This window comes from Camponotus vicinus, unplaced genomic scaffold, assembly GCF_025532165.1.
Source record: "Camponotus vicinus isolate PSW18456_S1 unplaced genomic scaffold, iyCamVici1.0 SCAF_14, whole genome shotgun sequence".
Classification (NCBI taxonomy): Eukaryota; Metazoa; Arthropoda; class Insecta; order Hymenoptera; family Formicidae; genus Camponotus; species Camponotus vicinus.
In genome coordinates, this window is record NW_028141950.1 from 2,517,201 (window position 1) to 2,539,211 (window position 22,011).

The 22,011-nt window shown below is 33.8% G+C and overlaps 2 protein-coding genes across 3 annotated transcripts in view; one reads left to right on the top strand and one right to left on the bottom strand.

The window, feature by feature from the left end:
- Nucleotides 1-22,011, top strand: part of LOC145965536 (beta-galactosidase) — a 115,420-nt gene that overhangs the window by 21,845 nt on the left and 71,564 nt on the right. The window lies entirely within an intron of this gene.
- The window catches only part of Acj6 (abnormal chemosensory protein 6), a 42,908-nt gene continuing 33,274 nt past the window's right edge, over nt 12,378-22,011 (bottom strand). Inside the window, exons 3-4 of one of the 2 annotated variants that reach the window (XM_083089196.1) lie at nt 18,793-18,981; nt 12,378-14,397 (exon numbers count right to left, since the gene is read on the bottom strand). In XM_083089196.1, the coding sequence (XP_082945322.1) occupies nt 13,633-14,397; nt 18,793-18,981 (954 nt within the window). In that variant the 3' untranslated portion in view covers nt 12,378-13,632. Of the gene's footprint in view, nt 14,398-18,774; nt 18,982-22,011 lie in introns of both variants that reach the window. The other variant, XM_083089195.1, reaches the window with a different exon arrangement.

The following is a 22,011-nucleotide window of genomic DNA, read 5'->3' on the forward strand; positions in this document are numbered from 1 at the left end:
ATGTTAAATATCTTGTAATATAACATACAATATCTCCGATAATTAATATAACACATAAGACAATCTTTGACTATTTATTTGAATCTTGAATAATAATTTTCTCGTGTAATCGTAAATTATTATAAATTGTAATAACGTAACAATTATAATCGTAAGAATAATCGCGATTTCGTGTCTTTCGCGAAACTTAATCCATCGCGCGTATTGATACAATCGCATTATAATTATAAAGGAAAATCTTGTATTATATAGAAAATAAAATACGATTCGCTTCCCCCCCACTACCTTCTCGACTCTTGCCGTGAGTATGACTCGAGGCCACCGCAGGTAAACAGTAACATACCGCGCACAATTCGGCACTTGTCCTTGTTATTCGAATACGATTATACATATCATAATACATCGAATCATTGTAATACGCGATATAACAATCTCGCGCGAAGCCGTGCAAAGTATATCATAGATTAATACCGGCAGTGTCACGCAAAGTGTCGCGCGATTATATTTTACTAATTAGTGCGCGGATAATCGTAATTAACTGTATTTTCGCGAGTGAATGTTGTGCCACGAAGAAACAGCTGTGAACAAAAATGAAGGAGCAGGTTCAAGGAGGTTTCAGGCGATCTGTATTTTACAACATTACATTTACATACAACTCCAACTATTGCGCATCGTACCAATGTGAGTAAGAGAATATTATTTTTTATTTTTCTTAAAAGGCGATCATTATAATGTTATAATTTATTAGCGATTATCCGCGCGATCGATTAACTTTTATGATAAATGATGCAAAGAAGTTCACGTATTTATTTGAAATAAAAATCGAAAGGATAAAAGAGATATAAATCATTTTTCTTTACATTAGCATATTTCAGATTCCAAGTAATTATTTATACAGAACAAACGACGTATTTGTTTTCTATGAATAATAATTACTTGAAATCTGAAATATGCTAACGTAAATGAAAAAAATCTTCTCGACACTGCACGGAACGTACTTTCTTAAATTAAATCAGTGAAAATATCATCAAAGATGAATCAGTATTTCATTCCTCTTAAACGTGGAAATCTTTACGCACGCGTATAGAGTTAACATAATATTTTCCTTTTGATTCGCTTATATAATTAGTCGATTCCTCGTGTATTCCCCGGGATCGATTTCTCGATGACTACAGATCTAACGAATCCGAAAATCAAACTAATCGCCGCAGCCCTTGAGCTCAGTAAATTGGCTGCCTAGCCTCCTCGGGCTATTAGACTGTCGAGAATGAGTGCGTATAGAACACCGGTTAGTAGCGGCACAAGTGTAACGATAGTGTAAACATGATTTGTAACACAAAAGCTACACGGGGTAGGTAGGTAGGTACGCGCCTGCCACATGTTCTGGAGAACACGCGTGTTCATATCAATACATGAACGAGCCTATGTAGTCCTTCATCCTTACGGTCGACGATGTATGTATATACAAGCAAACAAGCCTTAGGTCTCTCGACCAATGTTTGCCCGTCGTGCCAATTAATCAGCAGATACCGTAAATTCATTTCCCTCGCGACTTTTTCTTACAATTAGTCACGGACTTATCGTCACCGTATCGAATAGATTATTCTTGTCAAGTATGTAACTGATTTACGAAGCTTTTCTTTCTTTCTTTTTTTTAAGAAAATAGAGAAAGAGAGGGAGAGAGAGAGAGAGAGAAAGGGAGAGAGAATTTTAAATTATAACATATATAAAAATATTTTCTAATATTTATTCTATATCAATTTTTTCGGAAATTATCTTTATGGAGGATTTTATTTCAGTGATATTGAATCTAAAAAATGTTTTTTACTTTGAAAGATTAAAAATGATATAAATTCGCATGTAATTTTATGTAATTTTTATTTTATGCAATTATATATTTTTTCATTTTTAGATAATATATTTTAGATAATATTTGAAGAATTGTGGTGATTTTTCTTGTCAAATAAAAAAATCATTTTAATAAATAAATTGTTTATCGAAATTAAGCTAGTGGAAAAATTGTGCAAACAAGTCTTATTATATTTTGTTCCGGCTGCTTTTGGCTTCCCTACAATTGGGCTCGTTTGTCTATTCTCAATGGACAAATATTAACCAACTGCTTGTACCGATCTTGAGTCAATACCAGTACAATAAAGTAGTGAATGAGAGCTTAAGAACTTCCAGCAGATCATTAAAGCTACATTACGTTTAACGACATATAATTTAACGTCGCATTTAATTCGGAGAGAATATAGCTTTCTTAATTTATCAATTTTTTTGATCTAACATAAAAATCATATTTTTCCAATTATACGCATCGTTAGTTTTCAATAATTTTTCTAATTGTTCACGAATCGCGCATATGTGTCGATATTGTTGAGGCAAGTAAATTTCAATAGCTCGCGGCTATATAGTAACTACATCGTTTCTTGCTGCTGAACGTTGCCCCTTGTAAAATTCACTTGCAATCGATCTCGGCGCTGTATAATGATTTACCTGTGAAATAGATAATTATGCGATAGGGTTCAATACAACGCAACACAACGCAACTTTGCAAATACTCGCAATTGTGTTTTGCAGCTTGATATATGTTTGGAGATAAACGTTCTGTACATTATATATTAAAATGTTAATTGTAAAACATCTTTTATCCACTTTTCGTTATTTATTTAATATATTTATTTTTTCTGCTTAATTTTGAAATGATTGCTGAAATAGTATAGTAGATAATATATAATAGATACGTCTCTCAACGGGAGCTAATTTAGAGATACGTTTAGAGATACGTTTATCTCCAACAGCATTTAAATCAATTTAGAAATAAAAATAGAACCACGAGAGACACATATGTATAAATAATATAAAATTTAAATTCTATTTTTCAAATTTAACTATTTAAATTAATAATGTTAATACTATAATTCTCTTACTTTTGTAATACAACAATGTAATCTATATACATTTTTTCGGCTTTATTAAATTTATTAAATGCACCGAAATTCTAACAAAGATCGTCGTTCGTAATAGACAGTCATTTTGTGTGTAATAATTAATTAAATTATTTGTAACGGATACATGATATCACATTATTTAGATATGACAGAATTGTGTCAAGCGTTGATAACGTTAGCTGCACAATTAATTATCGGAAAGAATTTTCGAAACAATTTAATTCACATTACTTAACGTGTCTTATTTCGAAGGCGCGCGGATAATGCTTTAATTTTGATTTGCAAATGTAATGCTTGAAAAGAAAATTAGGGACAAGTTGTTAACCTAATTAACTCAGAAGATGCATAACGCGAATCACTTTGAATGATATTTATCTCTTAATTTTTTTTTCACGATTATCAGAGAAAATGTCATTTATGTCGCGCCGGTATGAAACGCGCCATTCGTTTCGCGTGAAATGTGAGTCGCGAGGTATGATATTCTGATTTGGATAAATAATCTTTTTAACGGCGTACACGTGCCTGCCGTATAAATTTATAATTCCACGCAATGTTGTAGTGTGGCACGCAATGTGCCACAATGTCTGGATTCGGTTCAATAAAAACATTGCATGCGATACTTATTTTCCGCGGTCATAGCTATTGTCCATCTGTTTGTACTTGTACAATACGCATTTCACGAAATTAATAGACAAATGAGATAAAAGAAATTATTGCAGATGATGCGAAAAGATGTAAATTCATTCGTACATTAAAGTAGATTTAAAGATGTTTTCACAGTTCCTCTTCCTTCTCTCTTCTCTTTTTTTTCTCTCCCGTTATGATAAAAAATTATTATTTTTTTTAAGAATTAAATAGTTGCGATGAAAAACGAATTTATTTAATAAAATATAATATTTTTTTAATAAGATATACTTTATATTTAATAAGCGTTGTTTACACATGTGAATCTACATTTTTTAATAATTTATTTACATTTAATTTGAGATTTTGCGCAATTGATATATGTGTGCGAAACTAATTTTCATTTTTATTTAATATTTTTGGAATTATCATATTTTATATACGTGAAATTTTTTGTATCTATGCGTATATTTAATACTATATATTATAAAATAAGTGTACACACATATACGCATAAAATATGTATATATACATATTAATGAAAAGAACTCGCAGAAATCTCTTATTAAATGTTTAATTTCTTTTTTATCGCGCATAAACTTAAAGTTTGTTTTTCCTTTGTTGCGACTGTCCATTTTTGTTTCGATATTCTTATTATTCATCTTTCTCTGGTTTTCATATATTTTCTTTTCCAATATATCTTTTTCTAGGACATATTCATTTCTCGATTGTTTAAACATTTGGAAAGTGGAAAGTGAAAGGTATACAATAAAATTATCAATAACATCAAGGTTTACTTTATTATACTATGTACTATAATATTTATAATTGAGTAGGTACTTGGAACAAAGTTGGACACAAAGTATGGTAAATGAATTATGGCACATGATATGTACAGTATGGAGGAATCTTTCTCTTTCCCCTTATCGTACATTGCGCGCAATTTGGTACGTTTAAGAAGCCGATAACGCATTGATACAAATTCATGAAAATTTTACTATCACATGTATTTGCGATATGTATAGAATACTTTGTTTCTTGTTTCTCGATTCAATAATATGTGAAATTATGAGGGGAATTTAGGGATATTATTGGCTAATATTCGAGTTATATGATACGCGCCATTGAAATCAAAATCGTTCGTTGGATGAAATCGTAGAAAGGATAACGAGAACTGTGTACTTATGTGAATTATGCTACATATTTAGAGAAGCAAAATACAATTTAACTAACAAACTAATTGCTACATAATTTACAAATAGATTTACAATTCGTACAATATTTGTCAATTATGTACAGATCTTCGAAGGTGCCTACGAATGTAAGAGCTAGCGCAAGCGTCTGCCAAGCAAATAATTAAGAAGATAACATCAAATAGTTTGCTATGGGACACATGATTTATTTATACATAAACATAGCCTCGAAACATTGCTCCAAGTTGCACGCAACATATTTACATAGAAATTTCTACAATGTCAGACAAATAAACTAGTATCTTTTATGATATGTCTTTATTATATTATTATATCGTTTTCGCGATAGTTACAGTCTTACTCATAAATAGCGTTTCACCTTTACACTGATCGCGTTTAATTACAATTTATTAGAGATTAATGAGAATTTAATTCGCTGTGAGAAAAATTATGATTATGATTTGTCGATCGTTATTACACACATATAGATTCATATTCTGACACATCTGGGAGTTATTATGAGACACGTTGAATGTGTTGTACGTAGACATAGTGTAAACATAAATATGCGTAGTAGGATGTTATTTCTATTTCTATAAACGACGGTTCGCGCGCGGTCTGCGCGCGTTTCTCAGATTTTTACCAGTCTGTTAAATGCGTTACGCATCCGTGAACGCACTTGGTAAAGAGCGTAGAACGAATAGATGTAGAACGAAAGCGAAGTTCTCTCCTTAATGGAAGATAAGTATGCTCTACGTGTTTTCTTACGTTATCATTATTGATCGCTATTTAAAATAGTTTTTAAAGAGTTCGTTCTATATTATAAATATTTACGCGTAAAAGTATCTTAATCGAACCGAAGAACGAGGAATCGCGACGACGTCATCTCACAAAATATATTATATAGCGTATATTACCTTTAAAAATCGTCATAGCGATTGCGATTATCAACTTGGGCAAATTCGATCGAATGATGAGAAAAAAATTTACTAACGACATCGCGTTTCTCTCTATGTAGAATTTAGCTACCTAAGCTGACCATCGTGAACACCTATGAGTAAGACTTTTAAATTTAACAATTTATTTTTTTTTGGCTTCTCTCTTCTCAATTTATATGTATAAACATTTAATCTCTAATTGCTGATATAATAATTATTTATACTAATTACTTTTTAATTTCCGTATTTTTCTCTTTATACAAATATGCTCCCGTCGTACCTGTCTTGACGTAATACTTTTCGGTCACCCGGCTGAAATCATGTCGGCGGGGTATCTGGGGCGATTGTTGATGATCCGCGCAATCGCCATAAAAATGAATAAATTATACGCACGCATACATAAGAGTCTTCACACTATTTACGCACATGTCATGTAACAGTATAACGCGATCACTTTTCGCCATAGAATATCCGTTTAGATAATTTGCGCGTTACAGTAATTTCATGAAACAATGAATCGAAAAGGTTGGAACGCAATGATCGAGATATGCCAATTTTTTTTCAACTTATTATTATAAATATTTGTTTTTATTTATTTTTTTTGCTATGCACGTAAAGTATCGATTATCTCGCTTTTTGTATAAAACTGCAGGAATCTCTTAGAACGTTTCGACTCTTATTTTTATGTTCAGGTTCTATTGTACTCGCAATTATATAAATTAGTTTGTGGAGAAGAGAAGTATTATATTAAAAGATATTTTCAGAAATTGAAGACGCAGTTAAGAAAAAGAAATAAACCATATATATCTGAGACAGAAATGTATATCACTGAATGCTTGCGATCGATACGTAGATTATAGCGAGCTATAGCGCTTAACAGCTGTCTTTTAAATAATATTATATTTAGATATATATTTACATTTACGCATTACATTTTTTACCATCTCGTCTATAGATGCATGATGAAAAGTATTAGAGATATCTAAAGTAATGATACTTTTTTAAATAATCTGCTTCTTAATTTTTAACCTGCTATATTAATAAATTTGATAAGAAATATAAAAAAAGAAAAAAAACGTGTCAAAATAATAGTTTTCTATGTTAAAAGACTTTTTAAGCTAAAAGATATATTATACAATATTGTATGGATGCATAAATTTGCGCAAGTCAAAGATTACGACGTATATAGTTTGCGTCACGTTTGATCGCGTCATTTGGCAAGACTCTTAAGTGCATTTCGCGACGATAACAATTTGATAAAAACATATTATGTGTGATATGACTTGTTACCCTGTATTAAATGTGTATATAACATTTTGGGCCTGAGGAGCTTCTATTCCGTCTTGCAGTCTTACTCATAAATAGTCTATTTCGTTCAAACCGAGATATATATTGCAATCGAGAAATTTAAGATTCTTGAATTAAGAATCTTAAATTAAGATTCGAGATATTTTATTTATTCAATGTCTTGTAATAATCTTTCAATTAAATTGTCAAATATATTAATTAACATAAACGTTGTTCATTGAGATTCCTTTTCAAAGAAAAAAAAATATATATTATATATTTCGTTTAAAAAAGGCATCTCTTTTATGAAATAATAATTACTTACTAAGAATCTGTGCATTGACGAGTTAATGTTGACGTGATGGCGCAAATGAGCGCTTATTGTTAGTCCTTTTTTATTGGAGTATATCTTCTCTTTTCGTAGGAAGTTCTGAAACCACTATTTGTCTTTTCAGTCATATTTTTTGGCTAGTTTGGAATAAAATTTTTTAGAAGAGATAATTGGAAATGGTCATGATTTATTGCTTAGTAGTCATATTTTTTTAATATTGTAAAAACAATATATATGTTTCTAACAAAATTTCTCAAATTATAAATCTGCTTGATATGAAATAAAAGAGAGTTACTAAATTTTAATATGCGAAAAATTTATTTTTAATTACAGATTGAAAAATTATCGATATGTTTTAATGTTCTTGTTAAAAAAGGTCGATTTTAAAACAGCTGAAGAATTATTGGTTAAAAGGACATGTGATGGTTCTAGAACATCCTATAATATTGCATCGCGCATTTCTAAAAATTTCTTCGTATGATATACGACGATGTTTGTTTAAACAATCGAAACTTATTATGATATACTGTGTAAGCATGACGAATTGCAATTCACAACTCATCAAATATTTTATTTAGTCGTTCAATGAATATATAATGTAAGATGAGAAAATTTTTATTTGTATATACTCGTACTATAACGCGATACGGTATGATTAAGTGAGAAAAGAGTAATTAATGACGCTGAGTTTGGCGAAATACAGGAAGTATGGAATTTACTTCAGGACGTTTCTATATTTACATCGCGACAATAATGAGTTAATTAGTTTTATATTTTGTCAAAAGTTTTGGATTATTTTTCATTAGTTTTCCGTCTGCTTTGTTAATTTCTCACGATGTTATTGAAGAAAAACGAATCTTGCTCTTATATATATAAAGAACATTAAAACTGTTGTAACAACTTAACATAATAATGTGCAATTATATATTGTTAGTATACACTATATTCAGCATACTTCCTGGAGCGTCTTATTTCATGTTCATTCTGTCCAAGTGCGTGAAACGTATTCTTAAACTAATTTATATAGAGATAATACGAGTAACATTTACATAATTTCATCAGTTACATAACAACAACATCATCAAGAACATTATTTGTAATCGCTGTAGCTCCCATATAATATCTGGAAATAAGCGGTATCCAAAAAAACAAGATATACAAAAAATAATTAAAAAGAAAGATTTTCCGCGACATCTCTATTCAATGTTTTAATTCATCAGAATTTGAAAATTTGGATTAAGAGAACCGTGTAATGACCAGAAAGATGCATGCTTAAGACAATCTGCGTCGCCGACAGAATCGAGATATACGTTACGCAATTGAACAGTCGTGTAGGAAAATAAATCTTCTTTTTCTTTCTTTTTCCTACGAGAGAAGAACAGCCGCGATGCAGAGCGGATCTATCTGCATGCGATTTTCGATGGTGAAGGCTGATAAAACGCGTTGATATTGGTCCGTTCGGGCGAACGCACCATGTACAAGAGAGAAAACAATGAATAATGAACGTTTCGCTATAGACTTCTCTATATTGCACTAGAACTCCCTTTTCCACTACCTAGTAGAATGGCAAATCGGCTATTACTCTCCTATAAAATACTTATCCTCTTACATATGTACAATTTAAAAACCACTACCGTTTTTTTTTTCGTCGATTTTACCTTTAACTATTACTAGTATTTTCATTTGCCTGGATGTATGTCATTCTCCTCACAGAACGGTCTTCTAACATTGGATACACGCGACCATTCATCTGTAAAACTTTCTCACAATTTTCGTATATACTTCATTGTCCAATATACAGATTTCCTGCAAGATTTAAGATTGAATAAAATCGAGATATATTTTTTGTTTAATTAAATTTTGATTAAGGTAAAGCACTGGAAAGTACATAACTGATAAAAAAAATTTCATTAAAATCGTTGAAAAATAGCATGTCTATAATATTCAGTACAAAATTACTTTGCAATTAAAAAAGTTCTCGTATTTATTAGAAAAAATTTAAAGCAAAGTCAGTCAAAATATCTAATCTATCGATGCTTTATTGAAACGCGAATTTTATTAATGACAAATATTTTATTTGATTGATGAATGAAATGTTAAACTAATTAATATTATAGAATTGGACAACGAAAGAACGAGATCAGCTTGGAACAAAGTTGAAATTAAACGAAGAATCGACGTCTCGGATACTTGCTCATGTCACTTGCTTGATTCTCTTCAACCTGCTAAAGTAGAGAGACACGTTTCTAATGTCAACTTTTCGACTGGTCGACCTTTTTCGATCTGTCAATATAGAGAATGGATTTCTGATGTTAATCTAACTCAACTAAATTGTCTTTATTTGACAAAATTGTGACTCTAAATTTTCTAATCATTTTTCTACTTAAAAATATGATGATCCTATGAAATTATGATCTTAAGTAACGTATATATTCTCCGAAATTACTTTCTCTTTATTGATTAAAGAGAAAATTGATTATCGATTTTATAAATATAAAATCTGTCAATTAAAATGATTCCAAATAGTATCTAGATTAAAGATTTGTGTGACTTGAATATTTTTTCGAGACTTTCCTAGTATCGCTAAGCTAATGTTTAAAGCTAATATTTAAGATGTAACGTTCAGTTGCATGAAACGAATCGTCATCGCGTGTATCCAACTTTAGAAAATATCGCGCATTTTATTCCAACAAATGCGACTTACAGTCGAGCTATTACGGTCGTGTGGAACCGACCGCATGCTCCCTTTCTCTATCTCTCTCCCGTTCAAGTCGCTGCGCGCCTTACCTTCCGTTAAGAGGATGCGTCGATCTCGCATTCGTAGAACTTCGTTGTCGTCACGCAGAAAACGGCGCAATACGACGGATTTCTCGTCGGGCGAACTAAAAGAGAGATACGCGTGCACAGTTAAATCCTCTCGATCTCGTATGATTCGCGCGCGCGGGATACTGATCGCGCGGGGGTGTATCGAGAAAAACAGAACCGGAAACTAAACTCTTTTCTTCCCCGACGCACGCACGTCGACAGACCGCGCGTTTCCACCGCGCACGCGTTGACTCTCACGCGAGTGAAAATCGAGCGCGTGCAGGCGTCGTTGCCCGCATCTCTGATATCGGATCGAGTAAGGAGATATTAATCATCGGTTCGAAAAGCAGGATATGTGTGTGGCATCGAGACTAAAACACCTCCCGCGATTCCCCTCGTTGCGATTCCCTCCCCTTGTTTCCTGCCTCCTTCTCGAATTTTACGAAAATAGTCGGCGCATGACGCATGGCGGATGCGCGGACGATCATTAAAAAATACGAACAGAGTATAATTAATTCGTTTACTACATGCTACGGTATTGCTTCAATATGATATGGTACAGTCTTTTCACTGATTGTCCAATATCACTACGTAAAACATTTTTTAGCTCTGGTAGTTTGTTTCTCTCTCTCTCACTCACACACACACACACACACACACACACTCTCTCTCTCTCTCTCTCTCTCTCTCTCTCTCTCTCTCTCTATCTATCTTTCTCTCTCTCATTCTCGCTTTTTTATCTCTTATTTCTTTTTCTAAATCTTAATCCTTTTCTCCGGTTCCTTCTCACACACACCACATTCACTCGTTCACACACACACGCTCTTCGTTCTCTTTCACTGTTTACACTGCACTGAGCGTCTCTTCATTAGGATTAATATCACTTTTTTCATCGGCGCGACATATACCCGTGCGTCGTCTTTATAACAATACGTACTTTATATTTTATGTTTCGAGTTGTACTTTTCAAGACGCGTTGGTGGTTTTTGCTCCTCGCCGTTCATTCATTATGACAGGCTCGTCCGTGAAGAGTGAACGACGAGAAATTTCTCTCTCTCTCTCTCCCTCTCTGTTTCTCTCTTTCTCGTCTTCATCCCCGTCGAGTTTTCCGGCGATCGATCGTGCTTTCAATGATTATTGCTCAGTAAATTATTGCGATGGTGAACTGATGATTTACGAGCGTTTCCGATGTGTTATCGATTTACGTAATACGTGAAATATCATCGGCTGTCATCAGAAGTGGAAAATTGTGAAGATCGTGATTTTGTCAGCGATACAGCAACGTTTGCACTAATAGATGATGTAATAATATATGTTGAATACTTTTAATCTTATAATTAGAATCGATTAATTCGATTATTATTATTTTCTGTACCAAAAGAAAGGACATAAAATGTTTTGTCTTTTTCCTCCATTTATTAATTTTTAATAATTATGAAAATTAACAAAAATTGAATCACAAATTGCAAAATTTTACTCTTAACATTCAAATGTTCTTTGCACTTAATCGTAATATTTTCAATTAATTAATTATTAATAAATAATTGCAAGTGCAATGTAATATATGCGTTAAAGATTTTTTATATATCTCTATAATATATTATATCGTTGACAAATGTCACAACACTGTCACAGCTATATATGTATTTATAAAAATTGAAGAGATATTATAGACAAAAGTCAATATATAAATTTTTTAATTTTGATTATTTTATAACAAAGAAATACGAAATATCATTTCTTTTTTTTTTGTGGATTTACTTTGTGGATTTCAAGATTTCGTATATTCATTTGCGAAAAATATGATCGTGAAATCGGCGCCAAACGTCGATTTCGGTCGCGGATATCATACGAGGATAGGGTCGAAGGGCAAATGGCATCGTAAACTGTTTTATCGTGATCGTTGGTGATATGTTTCTCAAACTCGTAATTTTACAGACTATGTAAAGCTTCACTTCAGAGGATCGCGAGGAAGTATTGTTCCAAAATAATGTGTAGTGCTATATATATATTTAAATCAAATCGACTCCCTTGCTTAATTATTCTCTAAAAGTATATGCAATATATTTAAATCTTTTTATTTGAATGATTCAGGATAATTTTATTAGAGATTATTGTGTCTTCCATACAAAAATATTGAATGTTTTTTCAAAAAGTTTTACTTTTTAATTTTTCTAACGTCTAATATTTGAATTTCTTTCTCTTTGACAAAAAGAATTATCTCCGTTATATTAAAATGTTTGCAACTTTTATGTTTTAATTAATTGTAATATAAAATTTCTATCTCAAAATTTACCGTTAAATTTTTATAAACAAATATTGCAATATGTATTTTACTTTGAAATTCACGGTATATTCGGTATACACGGTTTATATTCTTAAAATATATAGATAATAAATATATCTCGAATAAAACGCGCGAATCGCACGGTATTTATATAATTCTATAATGTTATTGCATACGAATTCGTTGCTATAACGCTTCCTGTTAACGCAAATGAAAATATAAGAAAGAGTTGATATATTCCCAACGCATCTCTCTCATTTTCCAAAAATCGTATTGTTGAAAGCATCATGCATTATTGCAACGATCGGTGTTCTCTCTAGGTATTATCCGTATATTATTCGCAGATGCGTGATTCGTGCCTTGTTTTATTACGAACAAAAATTGTTCTCGCGTATTTTCGTTTGAAATAAAAAGATATATCATGACGCACCGACGTGCTCGGCTTTGCATATGAATCTCGGTTTTGAAATGCAACGTGTATAAAATCTATTAAGGAAAATTAATTAGAAATTTGTTGCAATCTCAATCTCTAGTTACGGCTTATCTGTTAAAAGTGAAACATCCTGTATACGAAATCATCGTTTAGCGTCAACTCTGCGTTCAATTTCCGGGTCGAAGAAACAATCTGATATGGATTTATACTTATGGGATCACAGTGCGATGATATCGTTGATCGCGAAATGTTCGTAAACACTTCACCAGCATTATGTTATATGCCTGCGCCGGTTGTATATCTCTCTAACATCACACAACGCGATGAGACGTAATCGTATAGTTCAGGTTGAGAGAAAGAGAGATAGAGAGAAAGAGAATCGCGAACCGACGGGTCAAGAATAGCTCCCTGCAACCGGTGATTCCAGAATATGCGTTACATGCATATTACACACGCGCAGTGATAACAAGCGACTCATTCTCAGCCTGTGACAGCACGATGTACCGATAGTATCTGCCCATGATATCGAGCGATCGTTTGTTTCGCGTGGCCGCGAAAGACATCCCGCGAATGGATATCCCCGATGATGTTCGCCCGACGACGATGACTCGGAATCTCGTCGCTCGAGTGTCGTTCACCAACGGTGTCCAAGGGAAGCTCTGAAGCCCCCGACGATTCTGGAGCGTCTCACGGCCATCCCTGAAACTCGGTCAGGGGTTCGGGTTTCGGCTCGAGACCAGGCAGCTGGTAGGGTCAGTTCTGCTGTCACAAGCCACCCTCGGGTCAATGTTGAGCCGCGAACTTCATGCGCTTCTGCTTCTGTCGCTGGTTGCAGAACCAGACACGGACGACGTTCTTCTTAAGATCGAGCTTCTCCGCGATCGCCGCTATCTTCTCGCCCGAGGGTCGCGGTTGCACCGCAAAGTACGCCTCCAGCGAGCGCTTCTCGGGCGCGGCGATGCTGGTGCGTTTCCGCTTCTTCTCGCCTGCCGGCAGTACCGAGGGCGCGTCGGGATCGCGTCGTTTGTTCTTCGCCTGCGCCTCCGCCTCCTCGAGCCAGGCCTGGAGGATCGGCTTCAGGGCGATCATGTTGTTGTGCGAGAGCGTGAGCGACTCGAAGCGACAGATCGTCGATTGCGAGAGGGCGCCGACACCCGGGAGCTTAAGATTGGCGAGCGCCTTGCCGACGTCGGCCTGCGTGACACCGAGCTTGATGCGTCGTTGCTTGAATCTCTCGGCGAAGGCCTCCAACTCGCGCGGATCGGTATCGGCGTCGGGATGAAGACCCGCCGCCGCCGCCGCCGCGGCCGCGGCTGCCATCGCTGGATGATGATGCGCCGGATGTGGCACGCTACCGCCACCACCGCCAAGATTACCGTGATGATGGTGATGGCTCATCATGCCATTCATGCCGCCGTACACGGATGGACCGTGGATGCCCGCGTGGTGGCCGGGTCCGCCGCCCGTGCTCTCGGACATCGGCGTTAGTGTCGTCATCGAGTTTGCTGGATCGAGCATATCGAGGCTCTCCATCCCCGGATGGCTCATCTGGAACACGCGAATTGAGGATACTCGATTTTAGTGACATGTATTGCGTTTATTTTTCCTTAAAGAAATTTTTAAATTGGCATAACTTTCTCTCGAATTTTTCGGAGTTTACGATAAATAGATTTTGATGAGAAGAATTAAGTTGACACCGATATTCTTCAATAAAATGATGTAGAATTACAGCGCAATGATAACCATTAGAATTCTGACAGTAAGATTACGTAGAAAAATAGAATAAAATAATGTATGTTAGGATTTAATATTTCATTGTCTCTTTTAATGTTGAATATTTATTCTTGTCTTTTGAATATTCGATGATATAATGAAATATTATTTCTAATATTTTAAGACTTTTCTTTTATATTCTCGATTTATTTTAACATATGTTAATCTCTAATATGATTAACAATACATCAACATAAAAGGAAATCTATAATTGATTTCTATTAATTCTTTATAATGCTTGCTAAATATTTAATTATATCTGAAAATATAATATTTAAATTAAACACATAATAAAATACATATATTTTTAATTGTTTATTAATACAAATTTTTTATGATTATGTAATGACATTATGTATTTAATTAAATTATTTTAATATTAACTTGCAACTGTAAGCTCGTAAAAAGATATTTTGCAGCTTTACAAAATATCACGTATAAGCTTCATTTCAACATAATGTCAATTTAATATTTAATTAATGTTGTTCGTAATGTCAAAAATGAATTAAGAAATATTAAAAAGTCAATCATCAATATAACACGGTAAAATAAAATTACAATAAATCACGATAATTGTATGCATAGGTATTTATATTAGTAAAAAAAATTGAAAAAATTTATTCATTATTTTTTTCTCAAGTAAATATACAAGATAAAGTGTAGAAACGTGAATACGATGAAAGGCCGGATACGTATCGTATTGCCGAGTTTGCGGAGATGCATTTTGATGAAGCACCATCGTGGTGTAGGGAAGGCATGAATGAAGGGGATAAAAAGCAAAGTTAGGTCGAGTGCGGTGGAGAGAGCAGAAAATATGTACAAGCTAACACGCATAATTATGCAGCACGTGCGGCCGTCGTCACGAATGCAGGACGCACCTCGCGAGCACAACTCTTTAGAAATTATATATTTATGAACTTCTTTCATATTTTTCTCCGTTTAAAATGCTGTTACATAAGCGGCGTGCTGTAAACTCGTTTTCTTAGGGTTAATATCGGGTGTCACATCTGCTAATAGAAAGTTGGAGATATCACAAATCGCAAATGCGATAAAATACGAATTGCAGATAAGAAGAATCATTTTTGTTTAATTTTCTCTTTATTCTATGTATTTTTTATTTTCTTTATTTTTCGCGTTTGTAATTTTCTGAAAATATTCTAATATTACATATTGATTTTTACCCAAATTGCATGATTAATTTGTTCGATGAATTTATTTTAATTATTAAGTTTCTTCGATGATTTATTTATTGTGACTTTTACCTACTTAAGTATGTAAGGTGTCACGTACACATGTACGATCTTGTTTGCACACATAAAATCATCTGGTCTCACGGGAATATACTGAATTAACTAGACGGCACGGTTTCGACCGTGGGGACAGAACATGTAATTAGAATTAGTTGACGCGCATGTTTCAGAAATAAAATGTTCCTTACACACACATAGGAATAAATTCATTCAACGAAAATTTACATGACAAAGACCAATTGAAATAGATGTAATTATATATAGATTTTATTATAAAATAATCCTATCTTTTCATTAAAGAGAGGGACAAAAAGGAAACGATACAAATGAATAAAGAATGTATTAAAATTTATAATTGATATAATAATATATATTTAAATTTACTTATATATACGTTATAAACGTATAAAAAATTAGGGGCCGAATAAGTACGTTCATTTAAATATTTGCAGGAGGAAAGAATAATATTGAAAAATAATGATACGCGAATCTTTCCAGAAATAAATTTTTTAAAAAGCATTTCCGCGCGTGTACGATTATACCGGAACATTTTTATCAATTATTTATTGTATACACATCCTTTATTGTACACATCCTTTTCAATTCCGATCTAATCCCTCTCGTTTGTTTACATCCGGTTACATCAATTATTCTCAGTTTTGGACATAGATTGCGACCACGGCTCGCGTTCTGACAGTTGGTAATACGTGAAAAAAATATCGCTATAAAAAAATCGCTGCTCCAAAAATATCCGCGTCGTTCGCACATAACCCGGCCCATTACCTCACGTATACATACGTGAGCGCTTATACATGAATCTCGCGGGGGTGCCGGCTTGCACACGTACACGCATAAGGCACAACACGCGCATCATCTATTCTCATGAGAACGGCAGTATAGCGAGCTAACTGGATGGCACGGTTTTGGTCGGCGGTGGTACTATGGGATAGCGCAGTTACATCAGAAATGCAAGGGGGTGCGCTGCACGGATAGCGTGGAAAAGGCAGAAGGTGGATGCTGTCGGGAGCACCACCGGCGGCAAATATACAGCGAATACGGCGGGGATTAGAGGGAGGGAAGCGGGGGAGAGGGGGGGACTTGCCCACGGGCGTACGAGGTGTAGGGCCCAAGAGACCCGCGCAATATTTCATCATTACGCTGACACGATGGTAGGGTTAGCCGGCTCCTCTATGTTTTGCTCTTTCTCCTTGCTCTATTGCCCACCTCGCCCCCTAATTTTTCTTTTTCACTCTTCTTGTTGGTCGTGTTGTTCTCTCCCGATGTCCCGATCCCTTCACGCTGTTTTTGCGTCAGCTCAACGTTACTTTTATCTCTGCCTTTCTTTTCTAATATATATACATACATACGTGCGTCTAAAATAATACCATTTTTGTCGTTGTTTAATTGTTTCCTCTCATTTTCTTATCGGTTTCTCTTATATTTTTTACATTTTATAATCGTGTCTTCTCCAAATATTTATTAAAGTTCACGGTTTAAGATTATTATTTTAATTGTGTAAAATTGTAATACTCTGCTTTTCTAGTCACTGCGTGTGAAATCATTTATACAACACTCAACGCAAAATTTTTGAAACTGATCTATAAATAAAATCGAGTACATGTTAAAACAAATTAATTACATTAATTGCGTTTTATCAGGATTGAATATATCAGTTTCCATTATTTTATTTTTATATTTGCATACTAGCAACGAAAATGTTCAGTTTTGAATTTTATGAAAATGCGAAATATTTCCAGATATTAGTTTCCATTGAAAATCAAAGATTTGATTTCGGAAAATAAAATATGATCCTGGAAATATGATCCTGAAAATAAAATATGATTTCGGAAAATAAAATATGATCCTGGAAAATAGCATCAAAGTTTACAAAGTAAAGAAACTAACTAGAAAAAAAATAGAATATGAATTAAAAATATAAAATTCTAAGCAATCTCAAAAAGCGTCGAGAAGTCGAAAGAAACGATTTATGATGGGTAAAATCACGTACGCGGATCCACGGGTGGTCGGCACGAGAAAAGTTGAGCAAAATCTGTTCCTCATACCGCAGACACACGGGTCCCTTAGAAATTCATCGTGGGGGCATTACAGGCACACAGTCGCGACACGGAGATAATATATATATTTATGTATACAAGCACAAGAGTGCAGGGCACACGCCCCTTACATTTGAGAAGATCATTCCGGGTCGATGCGCGTTGGTTGGTTGGCGTCGCCCCGCCGTATTCATTCATCGGCATCAGATTGCTCAGATTAGCATAAGGTACACTGCGGGTTAACAAATTGAAATGCAATTTGTTGCGAGATCGTATACATGCATAGAGGCGCCCATTTCTAAGCGGCGTAAATCAGCCGCTAAAACTGCACGCGGTTACGAATAACTATGCGGTGTAATAAATATAATGCGGCTTATTAACCATTAAATAGAGGGAAATTAAAATCGTTGTCTGCATTGTTCGCGATATTAACAAATAAACTGCGTAAATTAAATTTTTCAATCCGCTGATTAAATATGAATCCAAAATTAATTGCCGCTTGTAATTAATTATTGGCAACGATTTTAACTCTGACCGTTGGATTCGTTGCATTTTATAGATGCGTCCGGGGGAGGGTTTACGAAATGGCAGAAATCAGAGCGGGAGCGGCGAAGAAGGGGCGGTTTTATTGCAATAATTGTTCTTAATGGATAATTTTTTCCTTTTTATTTATTAGCAATAGTATTCTCTGAATGTGATTGTGTAGCATGTATCTAAGCGTAAGAATATATATGTAAAGAGAGAAATAAATTGTATAAAGTTCTATTAAGGAGCAAAGTTTATACCTCTAGTTTATTTTTACGCCATTTTAATAACGATAGAATAGTATATCAAAAATGCGGACTCACAAGGAGGTGTGATTGTACCTGATGATGTGGCCGGTTATTTGGATGGGGGGTGGGCATGTGTGCTCCGTGATGATACACAGACACGGGATCGTGCTTCAGTGGCATCGGCGTCCCGGCGTTGTGCTTCCCCAAATCTGCTGCCAAAGCCTCTGCTCTTGAAAGTAAGCCGTCTTGCAAACCGCTATTCAAGCCACCAAACAAATCACCCTGAAACAAAATACATCATGCATCTATCAAATAACAGCGTTAATTATCAACTAATCTCTATTATAATATTATAATATTTGTTTTATCATAGCATAATTATAAAATATATTTAACTATTAAATATCTTTTTAATTTCCGCGATTTACTTGAGCTTTTTTTATTGCTTTCTCTAAAAAAAATTTTGTATATAATTAATACTGCATTACGAAATTTAAGCGACTTTAATTTTTGGATATTGGTGCGATTTACAATCAGCAATACTTTCGATTTGTAAGTGAAAATTGCTATAATATGAATAAATATTTAAACGCTAAATTATAAAAAATCTTATACAGCTTTCAGATCCATTTTCATTATTGTTTGTAATTTATATAATATATTACAATTTACAAGCGTTTCATGGTAAACATAATAATTATAATAAAGTCCGTCATTTTCAATATATAAATTCTTATTGAATTTAATCCGTTCGACGCGTTGTCTGGGCAACAGCCAGTTTATGTACCGGATGGCAATATGGCTGTACGATCGATATTCCGAAAATAGTTTTGTTATCCGAGACGTTAGCTTTTTCCGAGTTTTTTTCCAACTCCGACAACATTTCTATCACTTAAGTTGCACTTTGAGATATTCCTAGAATTCTCTATTATCTTGAATTATGTAAATTTAAAATTACCAATCGCGAATTAAAGAAATAAAGAGAGTGTAAAACTTTTTTACTTAATATCCATTAACTGGTGATTGACTATTGATTTAATCAAATATACGACATATTAGTAGATAGATATTGTAAGAAAAAATATTTATATTATTTAAAAATATATCTTTCTATACTTAAATATATCTTTATATATTTTTGATATTTTAATTAAAATTCTAATTGAAATGGTAACGTTCAATCATTATATTTATTTAAAATTTAAAGAAAATATTTAAAGAAATATTTAACGCACGCGCGATATATATTTTGTAGAGTAATAGATAATATTTTTTAGAGTAAAGATGGAAAATTGCAAAAAAATGTGAGTATAGAACAGACATGATTATCGGTGTTGCGTTACATATAAAAACTTTACATTCGAGCATTAAATTACTTTCTATCGAAGGCAAGTTTTATCCGAACTGTAGTCACAACTTACAAGCGCGGCCTCATAAAGGGTTACAAGAAGAAAACATTCAAAATATACTTACTCATCGTGTGAACTACGGACGTGTATCGCGTCGAAAGAGCGTTTATGTAACTTGCGAAGGGGACATTTCCGGATCTATATATGACTTTTTTCAATCTTAAGATGAATAGAATACGCTCCTAAAGTTTCGGCCAACTGTTTCGGAAAATTATCCATCATATGATGGAAAAATGGCAAAGTGAAACTTGTGTAAGACTGAAAATAATTCATATGACTTTTTCTCTCGATGATTTTTGACATAATTAATGCCGAGATACACAATACTAAAGATACAGATGGGGTTTGCGTGTACACTAATTTCGGCGCAAAACGATGTATAATTGGAAAAACGGCGATATTTGCACGGATAAACGGGCATTAAGTTACGATCCCCTCGAGTCCGGTAACGTCACTGTATTAGCGTGTACACATGCCCTATGATGTTTGGTAATCAAATTCATTCGTTACACTGGAATCGATCCAAAGGATGGATACTTGACCGAGCCCCCCCAGGGACGGTGGACAGACGTATATCCGTCAGTATCGGCGGCGAAACTCGGACGAGTCGGAGGGGGGATCATCCTGATTCTCCCTTTCGCGTGTTTGGAGAGATCCGGTCCCCCTCGGCGAAGTCAACATTTAATGGTAACGAAAATAGCTTAAACTACGCTACGGCGAAATTTATGAGCAACGCGGAACGGGATAACAAGAGGGGCGGGTATGATTTCATTTCATGGCGTGTTATGCGCGCGAGGGGGCTTCAAAATTTTCTTACAACCTGTCGATGTAAAAAGAATATAAAAATTAAGTATTGTTCTATATATATTAATATTATAATTTTTTTCGTTTTTAATTAATTGTTTTTATTTTTCAATTTTTGTTGTTTGACTTGAAGTTCGAATTGCATATTTTATTCAAGAAGAGAGAGAGAGAGAGAGAGAGAGAGAGAGAGAGAGAGGAATACAAAAGTTATGCAAATTTTATTTCTTAATTCTTTCTAACAATTTGTTATTTTGTATCACCTACTTGCCTTTTGACCAATACATGGTATAAGTATATATGTATGTTACTTTAAAAACATCATGTGCGGAAAATAGTTCGCGATAAAGATTAGTGCATTAATTTGAGTTGGCATAACTAATATCGATTGTTGTATACGCGTCAACTTATTGTGGCTGCAGTCAATTTGTTATCACCTATACTCTTCCTTATTGATCAAGGCGACTCCTCTAAGAGGATATCTTAATGAAAGCTATACATTACATTCATAGCCTCATATCACTTAGACTTGCCTGTATACCGTAGTGATCGATATTATATGGGACATTCCGCATCAACTACATCTGTCACTTGTGCGACATGTTACTAGGTTCGTTCTACGTTCGAAGAATATCGCGGTTATAAGCCGCATATAACTTATAGCATGCCTTTGAAGCCATTTCAACGTGAAGGCATTTTTCAAATCTACGAATGTTTAAACAAAATTTAAATCTTTCGATATTAATACAAAATGTGATTATAAATGAATATTAATATTAATATGATATCATGTCAAGAAATTGTATAATATGTAACAACATAATCATTTAAAATAAGAACCAATTCAATAAGACACATATATATAATGTACGTATGATTGCATATTATATTCATATTAATTTATAGCATGAATATGAAAATACGATATCAACTTATTTTTAATAATAAAGAATATATTTATAATGTTTAGAAAAAGATTGGTATTTAAATTACATCGCAATTAATATTTTAACATTAACAGTGGATTTTATTCTTTCAAAATTAATAATTAAAAAATTCAAAATTAATATATTTTTATACATAATGTTATATATATTTTATG